Here is a 24,140-nt window from a genome sequence, read left to right as displayed (position 1 = left end):
AATTGGTTTATGACACGCTAGCCCAATTAGGCTTAGTACCATCTTGTTTTTTTTGTCGCGCCTCGGTGCCTGAGGTGGATGATCCATGACACACTACTGCACAGCATCATCAGACTTGATACTCCACGCACGTGGAGTTGCTTTTACAACGTCGAATACGGGAATCCAGCCTCATTCTTGATTGCCAGCCTCGAAACTAGTAGAATACTACATAGGGGCCGCAGGGGTCATGGTTGAGATGGCTGGAATGCGGTATTTGTGCGTGGTTTGGAGGAATCACGCACAAATGGCGCATCTTCGCCATGTTTCAACTTATCCACCCACTTCTAGGATTTTCCTTTCTTTTCTTTCTTAATGAAATACTATATCGCATTGCAAATCAAGTCCCGTTCCCAGATTTTGCTTTATATGATAAATCACCGCTGGTCGCTCTTCCCTTCGACACCAGACCGTTCTGTAAACACTGAATCCCGACAACTGCCTGTTTCCAACCTGGTTTGAGGAAGATATTTGAAGTATCGACTTTGCTGAGGCTTGCAAATATCGATATATCACTATCACATGCTATACCTCGTCTTTGCGCCGCAGAGATCTGCCAATCATGTCTTCATTACCCAACAAGTCTTCCGATTCGGAGGCAGCCCATCAAGACTTTGATGCCCAGACCAGTGTCTTCTTTGTATCGAATGTGCACTGCGCGTCATGTGTTGCGTATATCACTGAAGTGCTCTCTGAGACTCCTACAGTCAACAATATCGAAGTCACGATTTTGACGCATGAGGTGCGTGCGAGCCATAGCACCGCCGTTCGGCCGGCCGACCTCGTCAATGCGCTGATTCATGCCGCTTTTGAAGTACAATACGTAACGACATTTGACCAACGAGGGAGGCTCACCGCGGAACTCGACACCTCTTCCTGGAACCACCGCGGCTCCACGCTGTTCTCCTCGCCGCGAACCTCTGTTTCTAGCATCTCGTCCAACATAAAAGAGCGAATCCAGACTAGCAGACATAAACGGCATGTTGCCAACTGTGATGCATGCAGGAAGGAAGAACTAGAGACTTTTCCTCGTCCTTCTTCTTCTCGAACGGAGCTAGGATCTTTGAACGAGAAGTCCTCACAGAGTCCGTTCCGGCCATTGAGCAGGCACAATGAACAAGACATCACTGCCGCGAAGCTTGAGTCAACTCCGGAGAATGCTGTGCAGGAGAGTCTCCGTTCATTTGCCACCTCCGAAACAAAAGTTCAATCCGATGTGCCTGCTCCAAGAGTACCCACAGACATAGCAGAAATCCCCAGTCCGTCCGCTGAATCAGCCGATGAGTTCACCGCACAGATTAGCATTGAAGGGATGAGCTGCGCATCGTGTGCGAACAGCATCACTGCACAAGTCCAACAGCTTGAGTTTGTGAAGGAAACCACCGTCAACCTTCTCACCAACAGCGCAACTGTAATTTATGTTGGACCACGTGCAAATGTTGACGAGATTGTTGAGCAGATCAATGATGCTGGATTCGACGCATCTCTTGAAGAAGTAAACCAGGCCCCCAAACTACCAGCATCTGCAGAACTGGTAGCAAACTATGTCAGTGAGATTGCAATCACCGGCATGACCTGTGGCTCTTGTGTCGGAGGGGTGACTCGAGGGCTTGAAGAACTTCCTTTCATTCGCGATGTGTCTGTGAACTTGCTTTCCCATAGCGGAAGGGTGGAATTTGAAGGTCGAGACAATCTCGGTAAAATCATAGAGAAGATTGAGGACCTTGGTTACGATGCCACCGTCACTAGCGTCTCCCCATTGAAAGTCGGCACCGAAAAGTTCAGCACTGCTCAGATCAGAACAATCTCTATACGAGTGGACGGAATGTTCTGTCACCATTGCCCACAAACTGTTTTAGAGGCAGTGAAATCGGTTCCGGGTGTCGCCATTGAGGAGGCACTCTCCGAGAAGAGCCCCATCCTCAAAGTCACCTACACTCCACAGCCACCTCTTCTCACCGTTCGCACAATAATCTCAGCAATCAATTCGGCGAATGACAATTTTCGCACAATTGTCTATCACCCGCCCAGCATTGAAGACCGGTCTCGCGCGATCCAGCATCATGAGAGGAGCCGTCTGTTGGCACGATTGCTTTTCGTATTCATCAGTGCCATCCCAACTTTCCTCATAGGGATTGTCTTCATGTCTCTTGTCTCGTCTGAAAACTCTGTTCGAATGTATCTGGAGCAAACTATGTGGTCTGGCAGTGTGACCCGCATCGAATGGGCGCTGTTTATAATGACAACTCCTGTCATGTTTTACGGCACCGATGTGTTCCATGCCCGGGCTGTGAAGGAAATTTATGCGCTATGGCGGCCTGGAAGTCGGGTGCCGATCCTTCGGAGACTCTACCGTTTTGGTAGTATGAACCTTTTGATCTCTGCCGGCACATCAGTGGCCTATATCTCGTCCCTGGCGGTACTCATCGTTGATGCGGTTGTGGGTACCAAGTCCAGCCCCCATAGCACGACTTATTTCGACTCGGTTGTTTTCTTGACTCTGTTCATTCTTGCTGGTCGATTCCTGGAGGCCTACAGCAAAGCCAAAACTGGCGATGCTGTCACATCTCTGGGCAAACTTCGACCTTCAGAAGCACTGTTGTCTGATGACACCTCCGAAGATGGAGTGAGGCGTACAAGTGTTGACCTCCTAGAGGTTGGCGACGTCGTCAGTATTCCCCATGGCGCCTCGCCTCCTGCAGATGGGGTCATCGTTGACAGCGCGTCATACCAATTCGATGAAAGCTCTTTGACCGGAGAATCACGACCAGTCAAGAAAATAGCCGACAACATGGTCTATACAGGCTCAGTTAACGTCGGCCAGCCGGTACGGATCCGTATCACCGAGCTCGGTGGTTCATCTATGCTTGACCAAATCATCGCTGTGGTTCGCGAGGGACAAAGCAAGCGCGCACCTGTTGAAAGAGTTGCTGATCTTCTGACTTCGCATTTCGTGCCTCTTATCACTCTGATCGCCATTTCGACTTTCATTATTTGGTTGGCGCTGGGTCATTCTGGTGTGCTCCCCCCAGATTATCTCGATGTCGCACATGGCGGCTGGACATTCTGGGCGTTGGAATTTGCGGTTGCAGTATTTGTGGTGGCTTGTCCCTGCGGCCTGGCCCTTGCGGCCCCTACGGCGCTTTTCGTTGGGGGCGGCCTAGCAGCGAAGCATGGTATTCTGGTCAAAGGTGGTGGTGAAGCCTTTCAAGAAGCCAGTCGCCTGAATGCAATCGTCTTTGACAAGACAGGCACATTGACTGAGGGTGGCAGCCTGAAAGTTTCTGACCATGAAATTTTAACCAGTGACCCAGAAGTCGCGAAAATCGCATGGGCTCTGGCTCGGAAAATGGAAGAGACCAGCAACCACCCGATTGCCCAGGCTATTACTGAATTTTGCAAAACGCAGGAATCTTCCTCTGTCAAGTCCTCGGATGTTCATGAGATTTCCGGGCAAGGTATGAAAGGAACTTTTACTGTGTCCGGCTCCGAGGACGAAGAGCAGTATGAAGCTGCAATTGGCAACGAACGTCTTCTCAAGAGTCTCGTGTCCCCCGAAACCGACACGTACTTTGTTTCCAACCTGCTGGCGAAGTACCAGTCAGCAGGCAAGTCGACTGCAGTCCTCTCACTCCGTCAAGTACACCCTCCGTCCACCGAATCATCCAAGTTCATACCTGCCATTATCTTCGCCACATCAGACACGATTCGTCCAGAAGCTGTCGATGTAATCTCTCAGCTTCAAAAGCGTCACGTCGATGTCTTCATGTGCACTGGCGATAACCAAACCACCGCCCATGCCGTCGCGGACATGCTAGGCATCCCCCGCTCCAAAGTGATGGCCAACGTCTTGCCAGCGGAGAAAGCCAGCTTTGTTCGTCAGATTCAAGAACGTTCGCCGAATACAACACCAGCCGATGGTGAGAGCACACCCAGTTCAAGCACATCACGTCCCATTGTCGCCTTCGTCGGCGACGGAGTGAACGACTCGCCCGCTTTGGCAGCAGCAGACGTGAGCATCGCCATGGCATCTGGCTCCGATGTTGCTATCAACTCTGCCAGCTTCATCCTCCTTAACTCAGATCTCAGCACTATTTTGCAGCTGGTCCTGCTCAGTCGCCGTGTGTTCAATCGGGTCCGTATGAACTTCGGCTGGGCGGTCATCTACAACCTCTGTTTGGTTCCGGTTGCTGCTGGTGTACTCTATCCTATTGTGAGTGGCCATCATGAGAAGATTATTGATGGTGAGATGATCATGGTCAATGAGCACTGGAGACTGAGTCCGGTGTGGGCTGCTCTGGCTATGGCACTGAGCAGTATTTCTGTTGTGCTAAGTAGCTTGGCTTTGAGGGTTGACAAAGAAAGTATCATGAAGATTGTGAGAAGGAAGGAGTAGACATTATTGTATTCATTTATTTCGTTTTAGCGTTATGTTTCTACCTAATACATGTGAATGAACTCGGTACTCAAGACTTTTTCCAAGTAGCCTCGATAGAGACCTTCCTATAACAAATTCGCCTCACCCCAAACTTAACCCCAAACTTCCGCAATGCGCTTGCTGAGATCTTTAGCAACTTTCTTCCGCCTACAACTTCTGACATCCTAGTCGCTATCATAGTCTCTCGCTCCTTAGGTTCCAAAGCCATGTACGCATCCACCAAATGCCGTGGCGTTGGCCAGATCTGTTGGATCTCAAGGGCTTTTTCACCCGTCACGCCACGGGTACACATAAGCATTTTGAGGAATACATCTCGAAGAGTAAGAACGTCGGACTTGGAGGTCAGTGCGGAGAAAGTCACGAACGAGACACCGTACGTGATGGACGGGTCCCGAGAGCGGAGATTTTCGAGGATGGTGAGGTAGGAGTCAGTGGAGAGACGGCGGCCGGGGATGAGGCCAATTTTGGATACTGGAGATGGAGTAACCGTGCTACGGTTGATATTTCTATCAGCATCTCCGGTGGAGGGCGCATCTTCGACGCCGTACATCTTCCGCAGGAGCAGAGTCATGCGCGCCAGGTACCGGATTGACTCGTCTAGATGTTTCGTCTTTTTGATAAAATATTGATTAACAACCTGTGTCGAGGCGATGGCTGACGCAACCATCTCCTGGTATTGCGCCGCACTTCCGCTAATCGAGTCAGGATGCGTGACTGCAAACTCTTCGATCAGGTAAATGACGTTCTTGATGCCGGAGCGACGGAGCCGGAACTTCTGCTCGTGGAAGCGGCCGTCTTTAATAGACCCGATCAGATCGTCCAGACGCTTTCGCTCAACGATCCAGTCTAGCATCACCTCGTCACCTTCTTCGCCGTGTCTTGTGAGGAAATTTGGGTCATGACATTTGGCTACCCACATTGCGTCGCCGACTTCCAGGGCGCGCACTTGCGGCGTGATTCCTTGCTCCATAAGCTCGCCGGAGATGTATTCGCGGTCGGTGGAGGTGCGGACTTCTCGGGTGTCTAATACGAGCTGGATGGTAAAGCTCTTGGGCGGGAAGAAGATGGGCTCGATGTTGGCTATATCCTGTTCGGACAGATTTTCTTGAACATCCGCTGATGGATCGTCCTCTTGTTGCAGTGAGTCAAGTTCAGGTGTCAACGCTCCTTGCTGCGACTCAGTCGTTGTAGTAGCTTGGGAGCCAGATGTGGCGGGTTGAGTAGCGCCAGGTAATGTCTTTTGGAGACGTTTGGCTACCTCCCAGCCTTCTTCGGAAAGAAGATACTTCCGAAGAGGGCGTCCATGCTCATATACTAGGTCTTTCTGGATGAGAGTTTTCATTGAATTCCACGCGGTGTAGAACTTGGTCGGGTCCGGGGGTGCCGTGAACGAACTGTCGCAGTATGGCTGGGCCACCTCGATCAGTTGAGCCTTCGTCATCCCCTGGGATGCGTTCTCATCTTGGGTTCCCAAGCCCAACATCAGTGCATATGGACCAGATCGTAATGTTGGTACATACGGCTTGGCTTTCCGGGGCTTCTTCGCCGGTTGATCGACGCCGCCTTCAGATGTTCTCTTTTCACCTATTTAACATAGTTGAGCTCGGTGTCCAGGGGCCGGGGTGTAATAGATCCAACGAACCTTTTTCAGGCGGTTCCGGCATTGGAAGCCCATTTTCTTGACAATGGGCCTTTAATTTATCAGTCAAGCGATCACACAATTTAGGACCCAGTCCGTTCAATTGTTGTGCTTGGGATGGATGTTGGAATTCTAAGGGACAGGCTTTCATTGACTCATAGGCCTTCTTGTATCTGCAAGCTGTCAGGCATAGCCTCTCCCAAGGGCGCCAAGAGATACATACACGGTCACGCCTTTGCTGTTTCGTTCTCGAGCTTGATCCAGCCATTCTTTGATCCACCCCAGTAGTAGGGGATTTGCACACTCCTCGCTCATGGCGAGTCGAGTGTCCAGCGACGGAGTGGCAGATCAATAAGAGCGAATTATCATCCAGGCGAGTCTCGCCGATTGGACGCGAAGTGATGTTGCCTGTTTAGGAACGCGCCTGGCACGTGATGATAAAGATATATATAACTAGGAATAGTTGATGCCTCGGAAATCTGGCCGATATACCAAGTCGTCTCGAGTTGATGCCGACGTCAACCTTACCACCTGCTCCAAGTAAACTTTGGTCAGACCCTCGAGAACAGAGACTTTTTGCACTTTCAACCAGCAAACTTTCCCGAGAACTTCCACGCAGCTCGTCCCCAAATCGGGTACAACGGTATAAATAGCGTATGAGGGTGCCACATACATGTAGTTATTGACGCAAATGAAAACATATGTATCGAAGGTTTATGGTATAGACAAACTGAGACCAGTACATATACTAGGGCTACCTACATAGGTAACTGAGCATTCTGATACATTAACCTTGGAACAACCTTGGGACCTTGGAAACCTCGTTTAGGACATCGGGTCCGTAGACTAAAACGGTACACATCCCAATCCTCTAAAAGTCTTTCATATCTCTACATAACATATCCAACATTTCAGATCATTCAAATCATATACATCATCTAAACTTCAAATGACCAAACTACACACCATCGGCCGTGGCGCCTGCGGCACTGTATGGGCATCCGAAACAGGACCCGCCTACAAAAGGGAGGATGGTAACCCAGCACGATCCCTCCAAAACGATTTCGAAATGCACAACCGAGTACTTCAAAGTCGACAAACCCTCATGACTCTGAGAAGATCCACTCAGGTCCAAATTCAGATACCATCCTGTCACAACTTTATCGAGCCAGGGAACAAGGAGTGGTGGGCTACAAATCTAGAAAGGTTTCCACAAGGCCATACACCATGCAATATGATCGAAGCACAACGCATTCCACCGTTTGGAGAACCAACCCGACACCTTCTTATTCAAACATTCTGCCCGGATGAGATCAAGCAAAAGATTATCAATAGTGAGCCGGATCGAGACTGCTTAATTCGACTATATTTAGGCAGGCGCCGAACACATACCCGGGATTCCCAAACCTTCTCACGGTTCAAGGCATTCTCTCTGCGAAATTACCCGCTACATGAAGACCAACTAGAGGAGCTGTCGATTACAGCGGACGATCTTCATCAATATGCCCGCATAATGGCAGAAGCACTCGCTATGTTGCACTGGATTGCTGGCATAGATGCCAATGATGTTGAGTTCGTCCTAGCACCCTGCAATGGCAACGATGGCACTACCATCAACAATGTCTTGGGAAGACATAGCATGTGGATGCTAGACTTTGATCTATGCAGGAATATGCCAATGGATGAGAATGGTGTTGGAAAAGCCGTGAAGGCCTTCTGGCGAAACGATCCCTTCTATCCTCGTCCGGGAAAAGCCTTATGGCACACATTCCGAGAGCAATACATTAGTACCAGTGATGAGTGCCTGGACCTTTGTGACGTTCAAGAAAGGGTAAAGCAACGATTTCTATCGCGGCTATTTATTGAACAAGTGGAAGCCTGGGACACCAAAGTCAAGTCTTAAAGTCCAAAAGTCCGTGCCAGGAGCTTGAATGTCCGGTTCTTTCCTCGATATTTTTCTTATGTTGACTTTCTCACAACTCGGAGCACCTCAACTTGTTCGCTCAATCATCTGGTTTCCAATATGGACCTTTTCACCTTTGAGCACAACACAACATTGCTCCCAGTTTCCGCAAACGAACTATGTGACTATGTCTCCTTAATTTTGATGCATGCAGTTCGATTACGATGAATAGTGCAGGTGTGCGACAAGCAGTCAAGGCCTTTTTTGACACAGCTCCTTGTTGTCTACGCCCATCTTCTGGGATACCGTGAGAACTTATGGGATGTCCTTTCAAGCAGTATTTTTCAACAGGTCAAAAGATCTCTTCGGGCACAGCATTTGAAAAGCTACGTGCTACCTGCTCGGTTCATTCAAGGGTGTCCTTGATCGTTCAGCTCGTTAGTTACATGTACCTATGTATGTAGATAGCCATATCAATACATCCCAATACCAGATCACTAAAACATCCCATCCTATGCACAAACAAGTCCACGTTAGTACATATAATTTTCTTCATGGGACAGTTATCCAGAACAGAACTCACATCTTCCAGCTCGGCCTCTAAGATAGTCTCCACCATCTTACCAATCGCTGCTCCGCGCTCTTCTTTGGTCAAACAGCCAATCTTAACGAGCTCAGTCAAAGCCTCTCCCACCCAGTTCTGGCAGTTCCAATCTCGATCGCTATTGCCATTGCGCACCGACGTGCAAGCACAAGCAAAAATAATCTTCGCCTTGGTGACAGAGTCCGGCACTGTACACACTGGGATCCAAGCTATTGGTGGCTCCGACATGGGGTTCTCGCTGTCTTTTTGGAACTTAAAGAAAGGATGTGCGCCGACAGCGTGAAGCCAATCGTGTTGGCCGTCGGAGTAGAGGGCGTGTAGCGCTGTATGTCGGTATTTGGAGAAGTCTACTGGCACGCCCTTGTACACGAGAAGGGATATTTGTGTTGGCATTTTGGAACGGTTTATTACTTTGAATGAGAGATCGTAGAATATGTCCACGGGTCACCCAAGGCGCTTTTCCGATGAACAACCCAAAAGGTTGAAGGGAGGTGGGTTGGTTCACAAGGAAAATCGGGCGGTGCCCAGGTGGTGATTTGGGCTGACAACTCCGCTTGGACAATCCTGGTCTATATCAGAAACCAACTATGCTGCTTTGGTAAAATTAGAAAATAGTTTAGAATCAACTAATAAAGGTATCATTGTAATAAAGGTATCATTGAAGTTTCTATAATTGAGATAATAATTATTGTGACAATGACTGTTTATAATCCCGCACGGTCTGCTCAAAAGACTCGTCGCGTTTGAAGCCCAAAGAGATGGCTTGAGTATTATCAAACTGCGTCGGCCATGACTTTAGAATTGGAACCAGCGCAGGGTCCTCTTTCTCTGTAAGAAGAGCTAGTTTATCGGCGCCGCCCACTGCTTCCAATGCATCCATCATGCCCTGGACTGTGACGCAGATCCCAGGCACATTAATCTGGCGAATGTGCGGGGAACAGAGTCGGCAGGAAGACGGAGAGCGAGAAGAAGATTTTCCACGAGGGTTTTGGGTGAGCATAGCCACGACTTGAACTGTCGGTCTTCAATGGGAATCACACATTTCTTGCCATCGAGGGGCTCCCGGATCATGCCGGAGAGGAAGGATGAAGCTGCTGCAGTAGGCGCACCCGGTCGGACGGAGATGGTAGGGAATCGCAGGGTGAAGCCGGTAATAAAATTGCGCCGAGTATATTCGTTCATCAGCGTTTCGCACACGATCTTTTCGGCGCCGTAGGAGGACTCCGGAGTCGGGATCACGCTGTCGGTTACAATTTCTGGCAACGGTTGGCCGTATACGGCCTGACTAGACGAATAGATGACTCGCACTCCAGGCAGGTGTGTCTGAGGGCCTCCAGCAGGTTTCGGGTTGCATCGATGTTGACGCTCATACCCAGATCGAAGTTGGCTTCGGAGCCGGATGACATGATGCCATGGAAGGCATAGACGGCGTCTAACGAAGGATCGACAACGTCCCTGGCTCCTGTCAAGAGATCGGCCTTGATTGCGGTTGCAGATTGGGGATAGCGAACACCCGCGGGAATCGGGGGTTGATGTATATCGGTCAGTGTGACGCGATAGGCTGGGTCATTCAACAGCTCTTTCGCAAGCAATTGGCCGATGAAACCGGCTGCGCCAGTGATGAGGACATGCATTTTCTCGAGAATAGTGCAAAAACAGGGGATATGGGAGGGAAATGTATGCCAATATGTAATTTTAGCTTTCTCTCCGCATTCGCAACAAGTCCGAGGCGATCTTTAGCTGGTCCTCCGCACCGGACTTGGCCCGGCACAGCACAGTTTCCAAGTGGATCTGCTGTGGAACTGCCGTGCGCGAATCGCCCTGAAGTTTGGCCTTTCAGGGCCCTCTTTTGCTCCAGGGGCTCAATTGGGGTCTCTTGGACCTTGGGGGAATGCTTCAATTGTCCACAAGTACGGTGGGTGACCTGTCAGTTGAAGTCAAAGACATAGACTATACTAAACTCTGTTGGAGAATATTCAATTGTTCAAACCCCCATCAAAGCATAATCTTGAAACCCCAACAACATTTCGATATTGTATACGGCGTACGGAGTAGAATACTAGGCGTGGATGTCGGCGAAGTCGAGTCCGCGGGGGGTCCAAGTCACACAACTTGTTTTTGTTTCTCTTCCTTTCTCTTGATACTACATTACCCCCATTGGCCATAACATCCCTCTTGGAATATAACAATTTATCTTTAGCTCCTCGGCACACTCGTGAGCTCGCTTTACTCCGATTCAACCCCACTCCGAAGATTTCGCCCCCTAACCTGTATGCCGGAGTATCACCGACTCCCACTATTCTCCCCGACTAGCATCGCATCATGGATACGACTCCACTGAAACGGTCTCCTGATGACGCTGGCTTCGGGTCACCCCGAGAGAACAAAGCACGTTCTGTCCCCAAGATCTCCAAAGCTCGTGCATGTGAGTCTTCCCCACATCATCTCCAATGCCCCAGTTAACGGGAGCAGGCGCAGAATGCAAGCGCCATAAGATTCGCTGTGAGTTTCGAACAGGAGAATCAACCTGCACAAAATGTGCTCGCAGCGGTATCAAGTGCGTCGTAAACGATTTTTCACAGAAATTCGTTGATGATGATGTGATGTACGTTCTGACCCCGCCCGGCCCTTTGGCGGGCTTTGGAGCTATCAGGGGCTGCGCTAATCTAATGGCTCTGGTATAGATGGAAATCACAGGCCAATGCGACTATGAACCAGCTGCAGGCGGCTGTTTCGCATCTATTGCGACAAGCCGGACTGCCTGAGCTCTCAACCTATGCTCCCGGGGACACTCTCAATGGCCCTAGTCCTGCCGCGTCGTATCATGGCCACCATCCCTCCGTCGATCGGTCGCAGACACAAACCAGTCGTCAGGAGGGACTGGGAGTAGTGATGGATGTTACGCGGGAGCCATCGCCGGAGCAGGATCTCCAAGACCCAGAATTAGTCCCTGCCCCTATGCGCAGTCTATACGAGGTCACTAAGTTACGGAACTTGAGGAATAATCATGTCGAGGCACCGAAACAGACGTTGTTAGAGGAAGATTTTATCTCGCGGCGATTGATCTCCCTCCATGAAGCGGAGGAATTATTCGCGTACTTCAGTCGCACTATGAACCAGCTACTGTGGGGTGGAATAATTCTTGTACACCGCGATTTAACGTCCGTCCGTCGCGCATCGACGCTTCTTTCTGCTGCGGTTTTGACTGTCGCGGCACTCCATATTCCGAACCGCACCGAAACCTTGAACCGGTGCTACAGCGAGTATGTATCGCTCGTATCAAACATGGCCCTCACGCGGGCCCACACTCTGGATGATATCCGAGGCCTCTGTGTGGGGGCGTTCTGGCTATCAGAGTTGAGTTGGAAGTTGTCCGGGCATGCGGTACGAATTGCGACCGAGATGGGTCTTCATCAAAGTTATCAGCGCCTGACCCGTGGACACACGGATCAGTATGAACGCGCCCAGCTCTGGTATCTGCTTTATGTGTGCGACCATCACTTCAGTATTGCTTATGGGCGGCCCCCTGTCATCCACGAGGATGTGGTGATCCGCAACTATGAGACCTTCCTCGCGCTGCCGATGGTCGTCCCCGGAGACATTCGACTTTTAGCTCAAGTTGCTCTCTTTATGATTTTGACTGAGGCATATCGAATGTTTGGTAGCGACACTGAACAAGCATTGACCGACGAGGATTTTGGACAGTTGCGCGTATACAATGTCGCAGTAGACCAATGGCGACTTCTCTGGCAGCCTCGATCTGGTGAGTGATTTCTCGACATAATTCTCGGCAACTCTCGGTTCTAACATACCTTGGAACGCATTACAGCCGATAGCGCCTATGTGCGAACATATCCATCCAAAGGGGTGGTTCTGCACTATCATTTCGCGAAGTTCCAGCTGAACTCGCTTGCTCTTCGTGCGCTCTCACCATCCAACACTCCTGTCTTCTCTATGGACCGCAAGGAATCGGCCAACATCGCAATTTCTTCTGCGATGGCATGTCTCAATATGGTTCTTGAGGAGCCTGATATCCGGGATGCGATCGTCGGTGTTCCGATCTTCACCCATACTATGGTTACATTCTCCGCTGTTTTCCTACTCAAGGTCGCAATCAATTGGAACACAGCTTACCTTAGCATCAATTCTCGCCAAGTGCGACGACTAGTTGAGCGCGTTATTGAATTGATGAACTGTGTCTCTGCAGGCGAGCGACATCTTACTCGACATATCGCACGTGGATTAGGCAAGATGCTGGAGCGCTTTGACTCTTGGGAGGCTGTCTGGCAATTCCAAGGAAGCAATGATACTGCGGTGGAAGGTCGCGATGTCCCTGGGGGAGCGAACGCCATGGCACAAGGATTCCCTCCGCCAGATCTGATTTATGGCATGGTCGGCACATACGGATTTGGCCTTGATGAGAATCTGCTAGATCCGAGTATGGCAGATTTTGATTTTCTAGCACAATGACAATAAAGATCCCCAAAAAGGTCTCGACCCAAAGGGATATTAAGGATACCAATGATATCAACTGAAACATTTGGATACCAAGAATGTAAATAAGGATCTACTCTGTACATCTGTACGAATGGCGACACGCACTATTGACATGGCCCACGCACCACGGAGTGTAAGCTATCACCTTCCAAGGTTAACCCTAAGGTCCTGTCACTCCCATGTCGTCACCGTCACTGCCCTTGGCTTCCCCCTTCGTAGTTGACTTTCCTCTTATAATTCCCGCCCCCCTACGGACTTTTGCCCAAACCTTCTTCCTTCTCTCCCATAATTTCACCCTTACCCTTCCCTCTATACTTAGTTAATTCCCAACCCATAATTCTCTACTATGACTACCCGCAAGAGAAAGGCCGAGGCCGAGGAGGAGCTCCAGGCCCTTCCTAGCGATGAGAGCGAAGAAGAGGAAGAGTGAGTTCCATCCCGTGAATTCTCCCTTTCTTCCCATTCATGCGCCAATGCCCTGTGCATCATTCCTCTGCAATTCTACGCAGCTGTACTAGCTGCTCACGCATCACGACGTGGTCGCGGAGCCCCTGCGAACTGAAACAAATTACGCGAAACCTCTCAAACACGAATGATCTTTGCTAACCCGATCGCGCGGTGAATTAGATATGAAGACTCTGAGCCCGAAGTAGAGGAAGGAAGCGAGGAGAGCGAACAGGAGGAAGTGGAGGGAGAGTCGGAGTCCGAGGAAGAGGAGGAAGGAGAAGAACAAGCGGAAGAAAAACCTAAAGCAGAAGCCAAAGATAAAGAAGGTATGTTCTGTCATTATCCTTTAATCCCTTACGGATATCTTCTTCGTCCCCAAACTCGCTCACGCTAACACACACCCCTCTCCAGGCGCTCCGGCAGCCAAGAAGCAGAAGACTGCGCCCACTGACGAGGGTGCCGAGGCCAAGAACGGCGCAAAGGGCGAAAAAGACGAGGAGCCAGAGGAGCCTGAGGAGCCTGAGGAGCCTGAGGAGCCTGAGGAGCCTGAGGAGCCTGAGGAGGAAGAAGGCGGGGAAGAAAGTGCCGCTGATACCGCCAAGGAGAGTGGACCAGCTGCCGCTGCTGCTCGGGCTAAGGGTGGTGATGTCCCTAAGGAGTCGGATCTGCCTGAGGCTGAGACGGCTAAAGAAGAGAAGTGATTTTGCGATGGAGGATTTGGTTTCCTTTGAGGCGAGAATTTTATATTGAACTAAAATGGAATTCGCCCTTGGGTGATTGGATTGCTTTGCTGCGGTGGCTTCCTGTATACAACCAGAGGCGCTAGGAATGTAGAGTGCTGTGGTGTGGTAGTGAGCTCTCGTCTCTATAGATCCAGAGATATCAAACTAGTCTGGAAGTAGCCAATCCTCGCTATGATCTGGGGACCTGGAGATGACGTGCATATAAATCGCCGTTGGAGGTCATCTACTGGCTGAGTCCTATGTTTCTCTCCACTGTGGATTTCGATGCATATACTAGCGTTGGGTAGAAGTCGAGGCCTAAATGGTACTCCGTAGAGATCCACCTATCATATTGAATGGGACACGCGACCAGATACGGAATATGGAAAATATATACCATCTAAGAAAACTACCTAATAATGGGACCAAGAGAAAGTGCAAAAAAAAAGAGGTGTCATCAAGGATGGTCATTAGCCCTGCCTACGCCCCGTTTTCTATCTTGATATCCAGGGGAAGACATAAAACCGTCTTCCAACTCAGTTTGTGTCTGATCATCACCAACATATTTAAGTGTCACTACCACTGCTGCGGAAGGTGGCGCATAGTTGACAGTACTGGTGTGTGAGATCGAGGACGGGTTGAGGGAGGTTTGTCGCTTGGACAATGCTGCGGACCTTGACAGCACCCTCATCCTCGATTAGCTTGCGAACCAGGAACAAGAGCTCAGGTGAAAACTGATGGTTTGTTAGTTATAATGGTCAAAGCGACATTAGCCAGGGAAAAGAGCATACCTCGGAGTACCAGCGATATTGCCAGGCGATGAGGCGGATCAATGCGCCGAGCATGCCTCTGGTGTCATTTCGCTGTTCGTACAACTTCAACACCCCACGCATAGCCTTGGGCGAAAACCGAGTGGCTAGACAGCTCTGGTATGCCTCAATGCTTTCGTCGAAATGGTGCAGCCGCTGAGCGAGCTCACCAAGAATTTCCCACTCGGTGGCGGATTTCTTGTATTCCATGGCTTGTTGACGGAACTGGGCCATTTCGGTCCGCCAGATGGTGTAGATGCGCAGATCCTCGTAAAGTACCATGAACAAGTTATCCAGCCACCTTTCGCACAGTCGCTTATTTCGGAATTGCGTGTATGAGGCGTGAGATGGGTCGGGCTGTGACACAAAAAGTTAGCATATATAACGAAGTACGTCCTGATGGGTGTGCAACATACATCTTCCTTGCCAGACTTGACAACTTCGGATGCTACTGTTTGCTCCGGCCGCTCGAGGGGGCTTTCCGTGTGGTTCTCTCCAACATCTCCATTGGCAGTTTCTTCCGACGACGGCTCGGTCGGGCCAGGGCCAGGCACAGAGCCAGAGTCATCTTCGTGGCCGGGGCTGTTGCCGTTGGTCTCCGCCCCCATTGATGTTGCGGGCTTAGGAACATGCTGTCGCTCAACACGGTATTCTTCTTCCATCACAAAAACCTGGCTGCGAGCCTTGAGTAGCTGATCCCATCCGATGGCAGCAGCGATCTTTGTCAGAAGATTATAGGCCTTCAAGAAAGTACCTTGGTAATTAGCAGCATGGATCTTTCGAAGTGAAGGGTGAACATAGTCATGAGGGTCTCCTTGCTTGGGCTGGCCTTCATCTATTTCATCGAGAATGCTTTCAGCAAGAATTGGGAGCATGATGCGTGATGGTTGTGGCATGCGAGGGGTATCTTTGTCTTGATAAGTGAACATGGGCAAGAGTTGAGAGTCAGAAGCGCCAAGTCCCAGCGTTCCATACTGACATACACCTCTGCGAGGCGGGCCCAGGTACTGAATTCGCTGGGAGCTGCAGTAACTGCACGCTTGGCGCACTCAAGTGCCATCTCGCTTTCACCTTTGCTTTGACAGAAACTAGCCTGGCAATCAAGCAGAGCATAATCCATTGGAACATCTTGTAAAGCGTCGTACATGAGGCGTACCGCTTGCACCTCCTCATCTGCCATAATCTGTACACGAGCCAGGAGGGACGAGACCTCCACATCCTTTGTACGGAGTTTCTCAAACAAGTTGATCCCAGAAGTATAACGACCAGTCGTGTGGATGTATTTCAGGATGCCGGATGTGAGGTGGTTGCTCACAGTGTTAGGGACTTGGGTTTCGGGATCAGAGCTCAGTTGGCGTCCTAATATTGTTAGTCAGAGACACAACAGGTAAACTCATTTGAGATCCATACCCAAAAAGAAAAGTTTCTCGGCGGCATCTAAGAACTTGTGCTCCATTTCTGTGTTTGTCACGGGGTTGAATCGTCGGACTCCAACAATCCTCTTGACGGAATCTCCGCTTCCATCGTCCGCATAGAGATAGGCCCTCAGGACGGCGCAAAGGAAGGTCTCAAGCCAAAGAGCCTCGGTAGCAACACGCTTGTCACCGCGCTCATCAATGCAGTAGCTCTCCAGGCTTCCGGGAATTTTGACTTCGACGCGCATATCGAGATGAGAGAATGCATTGTAGCAACTGTATAGATGTCAGCGTCTGAATCAAACACTATACCAAGATAGATTTCTAACCAGTAGATTCCCGAGACTACCTTATGCGTCTTGTCGAGGGGAGAGAATGTGAGGGTATTGACATAGGCGGCTAAGCTAGCGGACGAGGAGGCATCGATTCCGGTGACATGATGATAAACTCCGGTCTGCAATAGATATAAACTCAACCAATTGTTCACACATGGTAGATTGTATCTGGAAGGGAAGTTGCTATCTTATATCTTACCTGGCGAGTCGAATTGGCCTTAGGCTGCTTGACCAAATAGACCAGGTCTGGAGGGCCTAGTTCTCGCAAGCTCTGCAAGGACTCCGTTCGCGCATCGACTGCAACGTAGATATCCTCCTCCTCGTGGATCCTAAATAATGTCCTTAATGTCAGTCACAACTCCTGTAATTTCCGTAGTGACAATTCTCGCCAATCTCGAACAATGGCCATGCATACGCAACCCGGGGAACACGTAAACGGGGATAGGAGCACGTACTCAGGGACAGCGGGCGCAACCATGGCGCCTGCACAAGCGCGGTAGAATCAAAGATGAGGGTATCTTAATTTATGAATTCTGCGTGAATCGTAAGACGTTTCAGGGGTTGCACTGAGGGGGAAAGTGAAGAGTGATCTAAGAATACTCCAACTGCCAGTACTCCCCAAGAAAAGGGTTCTAGGCCACAAGGCATTCAGGCACCAAGGCCCCAAACACTTTCCCCGATCGGTTCAAACGCGTGATAACGTGTGTCTGCCCGCGATAACCAACTGATTCGCTCATTATCTTGTCGCATCTAGGGTCTCGATATCTTGCCCGATGCTGTCGCCTGATCTTTCTTTTCCATCTAATACTTGACGGACCCACGTGGAGCTCACACCATGTCGAGCTGGGTCGCATTGAATGTTGAGCCCGATGAGGCTGTCGAAGAGGAAGTTGACGACACCAAGGAGCTTCAGATCGAGGAAGCTTTGAAGCTTTACCACAATGCCTTAAAGCTGCATTCACAAGGGCCAGAGCACTACTCCCAGGCTGCTGAAGCCTATGAAGCTCTTCTCAATTCCGAGATCTTCAAATACCCAGAGTCTATCTCCGATTTCAAAAGGGGTGCATTCGACGATGCACACGATGCGCACGATGAAATTGCTACAGAACCAATCGCCGAGTTCAACGTCAACGATTCTACCTCCAGTCTATTCCAAATGCTATATCTATCCTATAAAAACCACGGCAAATTTGTCCTCGATTCAGTACAAGTCTCCATACGAACAGCGTCACAGACCCCCGAATCCGAGGAGGAAACACAAAGGAAGTTGACGGAGGCATCAAGGAAAGCTTTAGGATCTTTTGGGGATGCCTTGGAACGAGACGACTCAGATCTCAACCTCTGGAGGCAAAGCGCAAGGCTCAGCAGTTCCTTAAACAGCTACCGCTTGTCTCGGTATTGCTTGGAAAGTGTGCTAGCGGACGATGACAACCGTTTGGAACTACGGTCAGAGCAGCTTGGCCTTGAGGAGATATTTGCGGAGCAGCGCCTGCGAAGCACACTGCAGTCCCTCTTTGACAAGTTATCTGCCTCGCAAATCCCCGATCAGAGGCCAAAGAAAGCTTTATTGAAATACCTCAAACAGCATGAGGATCCATATCCAAACCTGCCCGCTCTTCCCGCTGATTTGAGCCGCCTAAATCCGTCAAAGGGCCCGCTTGCCCTTCACGCTTCTCGCCGAGAGATAACCCCTGCTGACCCAACCTGGGAGTCAGTTGGCAAGGCGCTTCTCCAAGCACTTGACGATGAAGGCGATGAATCGCTCGCTGCTGTTCCCTCTCCGTCTATCGGCATCATCTTACCCGCTAGAAGCTCCCATGCTCCAACTACACCGATCGCGAACCCGGAGGATACGGAAATGATCATAGATACCGAGGGGCGCGGAAATAATGGTGGCAATGAGGTTGCCGACGTGATGCTTGAGACAACCGAAAATGATGGCAAGCCCGAACAGAGTTCGCCTCAGCCAGCGAAAGAGCCCTCTGAGCCAGGTGAGGAACACTCCTCCATCGATCAAAGCGCCGAAAAGCAATTGATGGAGTCATTGGAACGTCAATCGACGCAGCCGCAAGATCAACAGGCAGAACAAGATGGGAATCACGCGGAAGAAGTTGACACGAACTCTGCAGTGGACATTCGCAAAAGATCGTCTGCATCAGCTGCGAACGAAGAGCCGGAGGGTGGCCGCATGAAAAGCAGACGAACCCGAGCCCGCGAGTCAAATGCTGACACTCTGGCACCACCCGAAGAAGTTGCATTCGATCAAGACAAGTACTACGGAGACCGTCTTGAGATTTTTGTCAATGCCGATGATTGGATGTTCAGCACTGTCGACTCTCTCTTCTCGAAGGTCGGTATCGATGCGCTCGGTAGCATTGAAGCTCTGAGAGAAAAGTGCCCTGGGAATGACTCAACCGATACACCCCAGGATCTGGAAACACGATTATTTCAGGATTTCCGAGGTCTCATCAAGACATGGGATGATGAAAAGTCTCGATTGATGCAGCAAAAGGATGATTTATCTCCACTGAAGGACATTCGTGGCACAAGCAAGTCAGGATTGGCTGTTTTCCTTGAGCACTCAAGAAAAGCTGTTCGGAAGCCAGTTATCGAGGAAGAGCTTCCTTCTGGGGAGCAACTTTATAAGTTTTCCAGCGCCATCAACTCTGACTGGCTGCATCCCCATGAAGCTTCGTTCGAATGGCTAAAATGTCTTCTTATGCCGGATTTCGGCCAAGAGTCTTCGAACTGGTCGACAGCAAAGTCGACTTACGTCTGTTTTATGTGGCCAAAAGAGCTAAAGAAGACAGTCGTGGAGCTTTTAGTTCGGGAGGATGGATTTATCTACCAGGCGTGCAGCGAACTGATCTCCAATCTTGAAGCTCGAATTCTTGGGTCAAGCGATGGAGCTCCATTTGAATATAAAACTAAAGACTTCTTCGAACTTGAGATGATACAAGCCATCTACGAGCTTCATTTGGATGTTTTTGCTTCAGCTGAGAGTCTTGGCAGTGAGACAGACCAGGAGACAAGACTGGCGCAGCGTGATCGGCTGGCTCGCTGGGGTATGCTAGCCCGCTCATCCATAGATCATTTTGTCAGCCACTGCCCATCTGGCGAATCCCAATCAAACCTCACTCTGCGCCATTTGTGGGCGTCGGCATTCCATATCAATCTTGCTGCGGACGCACAGCGAGAACACATCCTGCTCTGTCTTCATGACCTGAAGCAAATACTTCAGTCCCTTGGCAACCCAAGTGTCAGTCTCATAAATAACACTACTATGTCAGAATTGTCCGCTGCTGTGATAGACCAGGAGGTCTTGAAGCTCAAGTGCATGGACTTTTTCGCCAAGGTGTTCAACTCAGACTCTGAGGATCCTGTGACTCTCATCGAAGCAATAGAGCCAATCCTTGAACCCTCATCGATTGAGTATTCTGAGATGCCGATGGAGAATGACGTAGATCACCCTACCTCACATCTCGGGGAAATGGCTGCCTTCCTCGATAGAGGAGATGCTACATTGCGGCTATTCCTCTGGCGCCGACTCCAGGAGGCATATCAAGCCATTGACTACCCGCCTAAAGTTGTCTCTTGCTATTTACGAAGCATCGAAGTGGTAATGGCAGAACTCGAGGCAGCGAAACACAGCGAAGAAACAAGCCACCATCGTCAAATAGCTCTGTTGGGCTGGCTCAAAGCCCTCGATGGCATTGTGGCCAAAGCCATACTGCTTATTCTCGAAGATACAGAACAAGCATTTGACTGTCTTGACATGGAACATTTACAAACCTCAATGTCTGCTATAGCCCGCCTCGTGAGGCTTTTGCACAGCTTTATCCTTTACGAGGACTCGGTGCGAGTAGGCCAGATTTCTGGTCGCGACTTCCGAGGCTCGTTGGCAAAATCGCTTGAAAACATGAAAGAAAGAATGCGAGAGCTATATGTCCGCTGCTGGATCTTGCAATACACCCTCTTCATGGAAGCGATTGCACAAAACAAAGAGCTTTTCGATGATCCGCTTGAAGACCGCATTCATTTCCTTCGTTCCGTCCATAATGCATTGGGCGTTCGATCGATGTGCAGATATTCGCAAAAGAGGTTCTTGAAACTTCTGAAAGCGGAGCTCTTTGGTCTTGAAACCAAGGGCGACTATGAATTTGATGTGTGCCAAATACTTCTCGATCTCCACGGTATCAAATTCTCCGCGTTCGATGGGACTTTGGACCATGGATGTCCTCCCGAGAAATTAGATCGCCCTACAGCGATCTTAATGATCGACTTTGTTCTGCAACAAGCAAACAAGATGAATATGAAGGACTTGTCCAAGTCCGAATTGAAGACTACCATTGAGAAGATGCAGCAAGCGATTGGCCCCGCTAAGGCTTCTTCACAGACACCTCAGTTGACTTTCAATCGTCGCCTTGTGAATGCATACCTTAAAGCCCCACTCAACCCATCCAACCTCCTCCGTGCTGTTCAGGGCATTACAGAGCTTTCGACGACTATAGTTCCCACCGAGAATGCCAAGATTGCTGCGAAGGGCTGGTTCTTCCTTCTCGGTCATGCCGCACTCACCAAATTCCGATCCCAGAAGCGCCTCAGCCCTGGTTCAACAAGCGAGCTTGACGACGCCATCGGGTTCTTTAGGCAGGACTTAGATCATGGAACAGGGAGATGGGAAACCTGGTATAGGCTCGCTCAAACCTATGACTCCAAACTTGATGAAGACATTACATGGACAGCTGATAAGATCAATAACAACCGGTCTGACTTGGCAGCCCTGCAGCGAAATGCTATTCATTGCTATGCCATGGCTGTTTCAACAGCAATGAGGAGTGCAGAGCCAACGGCAGAGACCAGAGAAGCGATGTCAGATCTTTATTCTGACTTTGGTATCCGCCTGTACTCATCCTCTCGTGAGCCACTATCCATGGGAGCCTTCAGTGTTGCAGACTTCCCTCGTCATTTCAGCAGCGAGGAGAGCCAACAAATGTACAAGGGAACGCCTTTCAAGGAGATGTCAGCTTATTCAACATGGAATTTTGCTAGCAATCTTCTCAAACGGGCAGCTATCGACAAGTCTAAGCGATGGATGTAAGTGATCTAAATGGGACTTGACAGAATTGGGGCATTTGAAAGAGTACTAACACCTTGTAGGACTCATTACACACTTGCTAAATGTCTTTGGAAAATGTTCACTAGCGATGATTCTTTGAGGACGACATCCAAAAGAGTCGAAATGCCAGAGGTGATAAATGCTGTTCTCGATGCTATTGCTGCACTTCCGCAGCGACGAGACTCGCGCTCTGATCCGATCTTTGAGCCACATTTCAAACTCTTCTCTTTTGTACACAAGCTTGTTGCTCGAGGCAACATGACGGTAAGTCCTATCGCTTCTGATATGAAGAACTCATTCTGATAGCAACACCAGCCTGCCGAAGGAAGCAAGACCCTCCTTGCAACTCCCTGGGCCCGTAAGATCGAGCCTCCTGAGAACATGGAGGGATGGAACACATACATACTCGAAGTCCTTCGGAAGTATAAAAGCGCCGACAAGTCCAACTGGCATCATCGCATGGGTGTAAAGGTATATAAACGCGACTTGATCTTTTTCTTTTTTGTTCATACTGCTTACAACCCCTAGGCTGCGCATGTCATTTACGACGACCAACAAAACGCAACCGCTGCTATTGCTGCCAAGCAGGAGCTTTCCCAAATATTCACCAAGACACTTACAATCCAAGTGTGGCGGCCAGAATTCGAACGTCCGGGTCGACATTTCGTTTACACGACCCGCTACGTGTACTTTTTTGTTGGCTTGCTTGACCAGCTTGACGATCGCGCAAGCTTAGATCAACTTTTGCGCCGTGTGAGAAAGAAGCAAGGCGATTTCTTCAATCACACCAAGCTGTGGGAAGACATTTGCCTAACTTATGCGAAGATCATCCGCCGCGCAGCCAAGATCAACGAAGGTCACGAAGAAAGCGTATTCAAACCAATCGGATGGGAAGAGTTCTCTACAAAGACAGCTCGCTTGGAAAGCCTACCTCACCTGGGACTAGAGAGCCGGTCCATCTTAGAACTACTTCGAGATGCCCTGGAGCTAAAGAAGCTCAACAACAACCTGATGAAAATCACCATGTTCGAAGACCTGATCGCCGACCTCTACGCCCGTCTCTACGAGATCAACACTCCCCACCTGGTCGAACAAGCAACTGAGGAGAACAAAGAAAAGATGAAAGTCGACCACGTCCTCATGGTAGGCGACGGCCCTCCCGAGACCTCAACCCCTCCTACATCCGTCCCAGCATCTGATACCCCGGCGCCCGCGGCCGTACAAAGGGCATCGCCCGCCGCGATATCCAGAAACGCGCCGACACAATCGTGAACACGAAGCTGGCTCCTCGCACTGTGGCCAGTAAAATAACCGCAGCGGGCGAGCCGGAGCCGCCTGCAACTCCGCAGGGCGTTGGGTCGACTTCTGCGGGGCCGAGCTCTGCGCCTCTTGGTTCAGCTAAGCAGGTTTCTATTACTGGGGATGGCTCGGCTGAGCAGATGGACGAGCATGACACAGCTGACGAGACTGGTTTGAGCGAGAATGATGACACGAAGCTAGGTGATGAGGGGACCTCGGCGCTTTTCCCTCATGTTACTGATGCAGAGGAAGGGAACACTGGTGACGAAGGTGCGGATGAAGGTGACGGCGAGGACGATGAAGGGGTCCATGAAAATGAAGGCGAGGGGGAGGGCGATGGGGATGGGGACGGTGATCATGGTGTGGCTGAGGGTGAGGGAGATGACGATGAGGAGATGCAGGATGAGGAAACGAAGTTAGAGGAAGAAGATAAAGAGGAGAAGGAGATTCCCGCTGCCGACCAGTCTGCCAATGATACTGAGTCTGAGCATGTCGCTGACAAACGAGATACCGGGGAACAAGATGCCATGGACATTACGCCCTCTGAGTCCTGAGCAATCTGCAATACATCCGAGGAGGGGACTTGCTTTCTTTTTTCTTTTCGGTTATGGAGCACGTGGGATGTTCTCCTCAAGACAGGATCTTTTTAACTACAGGATGGCGTTGAGAGACAGGTGGCTTGATGGCTTACGAGCTAGCATGTACAATATTCGCAAAATTCAAATCTGGGATTGTCAATTGGGAAATGAAATATCAACAATTATTGAACACAAGGATCAGTCACCTCCGAACGCCTTAGCCAAGGGATATCATTCAATATTAACCAAAAAGAAAAGGAAAGAAGTAAACCCAGCAATTAGAAGGTCTTGTATCT

General features: G+C 50.0%; 9 protein-coding genes across 9 annotated transcripts; 5 read left to right on the top strand and 4 right to left on the bottom strand.

The window, feature by feature from the left end:
• Positions 1 to 601: 601 nt before the first annotated feature.
• Positions 602 to 4,435, top strand: N7519_002616 (putative copper resistance-associated P-type ATPase; the record flags this gene model as incomplete). The annotated part of the gene is made up of 1 exon (XM_057289394.1): positions 602 to 4,435. The coding sequence occupies one exon, from the start codon at positions 602 to 604 to the stop codon at positions 4,433 to 4,435; it is 3,834 nt and encodes a 1,277-aa protein (XP_057150596.1).
• A 70-nt stretch (positions 4,436 to 4,505) lies between these two features.
• On the bottom strand, positions 4,506 to 6,431 carry N7519_002615 (crossover junction endonuclease MUS81; the record flags this gene model as incomplete). Its single annotated transcript, XM_057289393.1, has 3 exons — positions 4,506 to 6,061; positions 6,120 to 6,289; positions 6,340 to 6,431. The coding sequence occupies 3 exons, from the start codon at positions 6,429 to 6,431 to the stop codon at positions 4,506 to 4,508; spliced, it is 1,818 nt and encodes a 605-aa protein (XP_057150595.1).
• A 634-nt stretch (positions 6,432 to 7,065) lies between these two features.
• N7519_002614 (zinc finger protein) lies at positions 7,066 to 8,019 on the top strand (the record flags this gene model as incomplete). The annotated part of the gene is made up of 1 exon (XM_057289392.1): positions 7,066 to 8,019. One exon carries the CDS (start codon positions 7,066 to 7,068, stop codon positions 8,017 to 8,019), a length of 954 nt encoding a protein of 317 aa, XP_057150594.1.
• A 497-nt stretch (positions 8,020 to 8,516) lies between these two features.
• N7519_002613 (uncharacterized protein) lies at positions 8,517 to 9,016 on the bottom strand (the record flags this gene model as incomplete). Its single annotated transcript, XM_057289391.1, has 2 exons — positions 8,517 to 8,531; positions 8,603 to 9,016. 2 exons carry the CDS (start codon positions 9,014 to 9,016, stop codon positions 8,517 to 8,519), a joined length of 429 nt encoding a protein of 142 aa, XP_057150593.1.
• A 292-nt stretch (positions 9,017 to 9,308) lies between these two features.
• Positions 9,309 to 10,257, bottom strand: N7519_002612 (uncharacterized protein; the record flags this gene model as incomplete). The annotated part of the gene is made up of 3 exons (XM_057289390.1): positions 9,309 to 9,509; positions 9,563 to 9,863; positions 9,932 to 10,257. 3 exons carry the CDS (start codon positions 10,255 to 10,257, stop codon positions 9,309 to 9,311), a joined length of 828 nt encoding a protein of 275 aa, XP_057150592.1.
• Positions 10,258 to 10,945: 688 nt separating this feature from the next.
• N7519_002611 (putative C6 transcription factor) lies at positions 10,946 to 13,093 on the top strand (the record flags this gene model as incomplete). Its single annotated transcript, XM_057289389.1, has 4 exons — positions 10,946 to 11,048; positions 11,096 to 11,228; positions 11,308 to 12,386; positions 12,453 to 13,093. The coding sequence occupies 4 exons, from the start codon at positions 10,946 to 10,948 to the stop codon at positions 13,091 to 13,093; spliced, it is 1,956 nt and encodes a 651-aa protein (XP_057150591.1).
• A 373-nt stretch (positions 13,094 to 13,466) lies between these two features.
• Positions 13,467 to 14,268, top strand: N7519_002610 (uncharacterized protein; the record flags this gene model as incomplete). The annotated part of the gene is made up of 3 exons (XM_057289388.1): positions 13,467 to 13,546; positions 13,748 to 13,893; positions 13,979 to 14,268. 3 exons carry the CDS (start codon positions 13,467 to 13,469, stop codon positions 14,266 to 14,268), a joined length of 516 nt encoding a protein of 171 aa, XP_057150590.1.
• Positions 14,269 to 14,855: 587 nt separating this feature from the next.
• Positions 14,856 to 17,326, bottom strand: N7519_002609 (uncharacterized protein; the record flags this gene model as incomplete). Its single annotated transcript, XM_057289387.1, has 8 exons — positions 14,856 to 15,023; positions 15,081 to 15,455; positions 15,515 to 16,011; positions 16,074 to 16,457; positions 16,509 to 16,789; positions 16,843 to 16,967; positions 17,048 to 17,177; positions 17,304 to 17,326. 8 exons carry the CDS (start codon positions 17,324 to 17,326, stop codon positions 14,856 to 14,858), a joined length of 1,983 nt encoding a protein of 660 aa, XP_057150589.1.
• A 357-nt stretch (positions 17,327 to 17,683) lies between these two features.
• On the top strand, positions 17,684 to 23,820 carry hir3 (putative transcriptional corepressor of histone genes (Hir3); the record flags this gene model as incomplete). The annotated part of the gene is made up of 5 exons (XM_057289386.1): positions 17,684 to 21,945; positions 22,009 to 22,231; positions 22,283 to 22,438; positions 22,496 to 23,110; positions 23,194 to 23,820. The coding sequence occupies 5 exons, from the start codon at positions 17,684 to 17,686 to the stop codon at positions 23,818 to 23,820; spliced, it is 5,883 nt and encodes a 1,960-aa protein (XP_057150588.1).
• Between the last annotated feature and the right edge of the window lie 320 nt (positions 23,821 to 24,140).

This window comes from Penicillium mononematosum (genome assembly GCF_028829835.1).
Source record: "Penicillium mononematosum strain IBT 11891 chromosome Unknown utg000002l:1.0-8112719.0:1.0-8118358.0, whole genome shotgun sequence".
Taxonomy (NCBI): Eukaryota; Fungi; Ascomycota; class Eurotiomycetes; order Eurotiales; family Aspergillaceae; genus Penicillium; species Penicillium mononematosum.
This window is presented reverse-complemented; position numbering and strand designations above follow the sequence as displayed.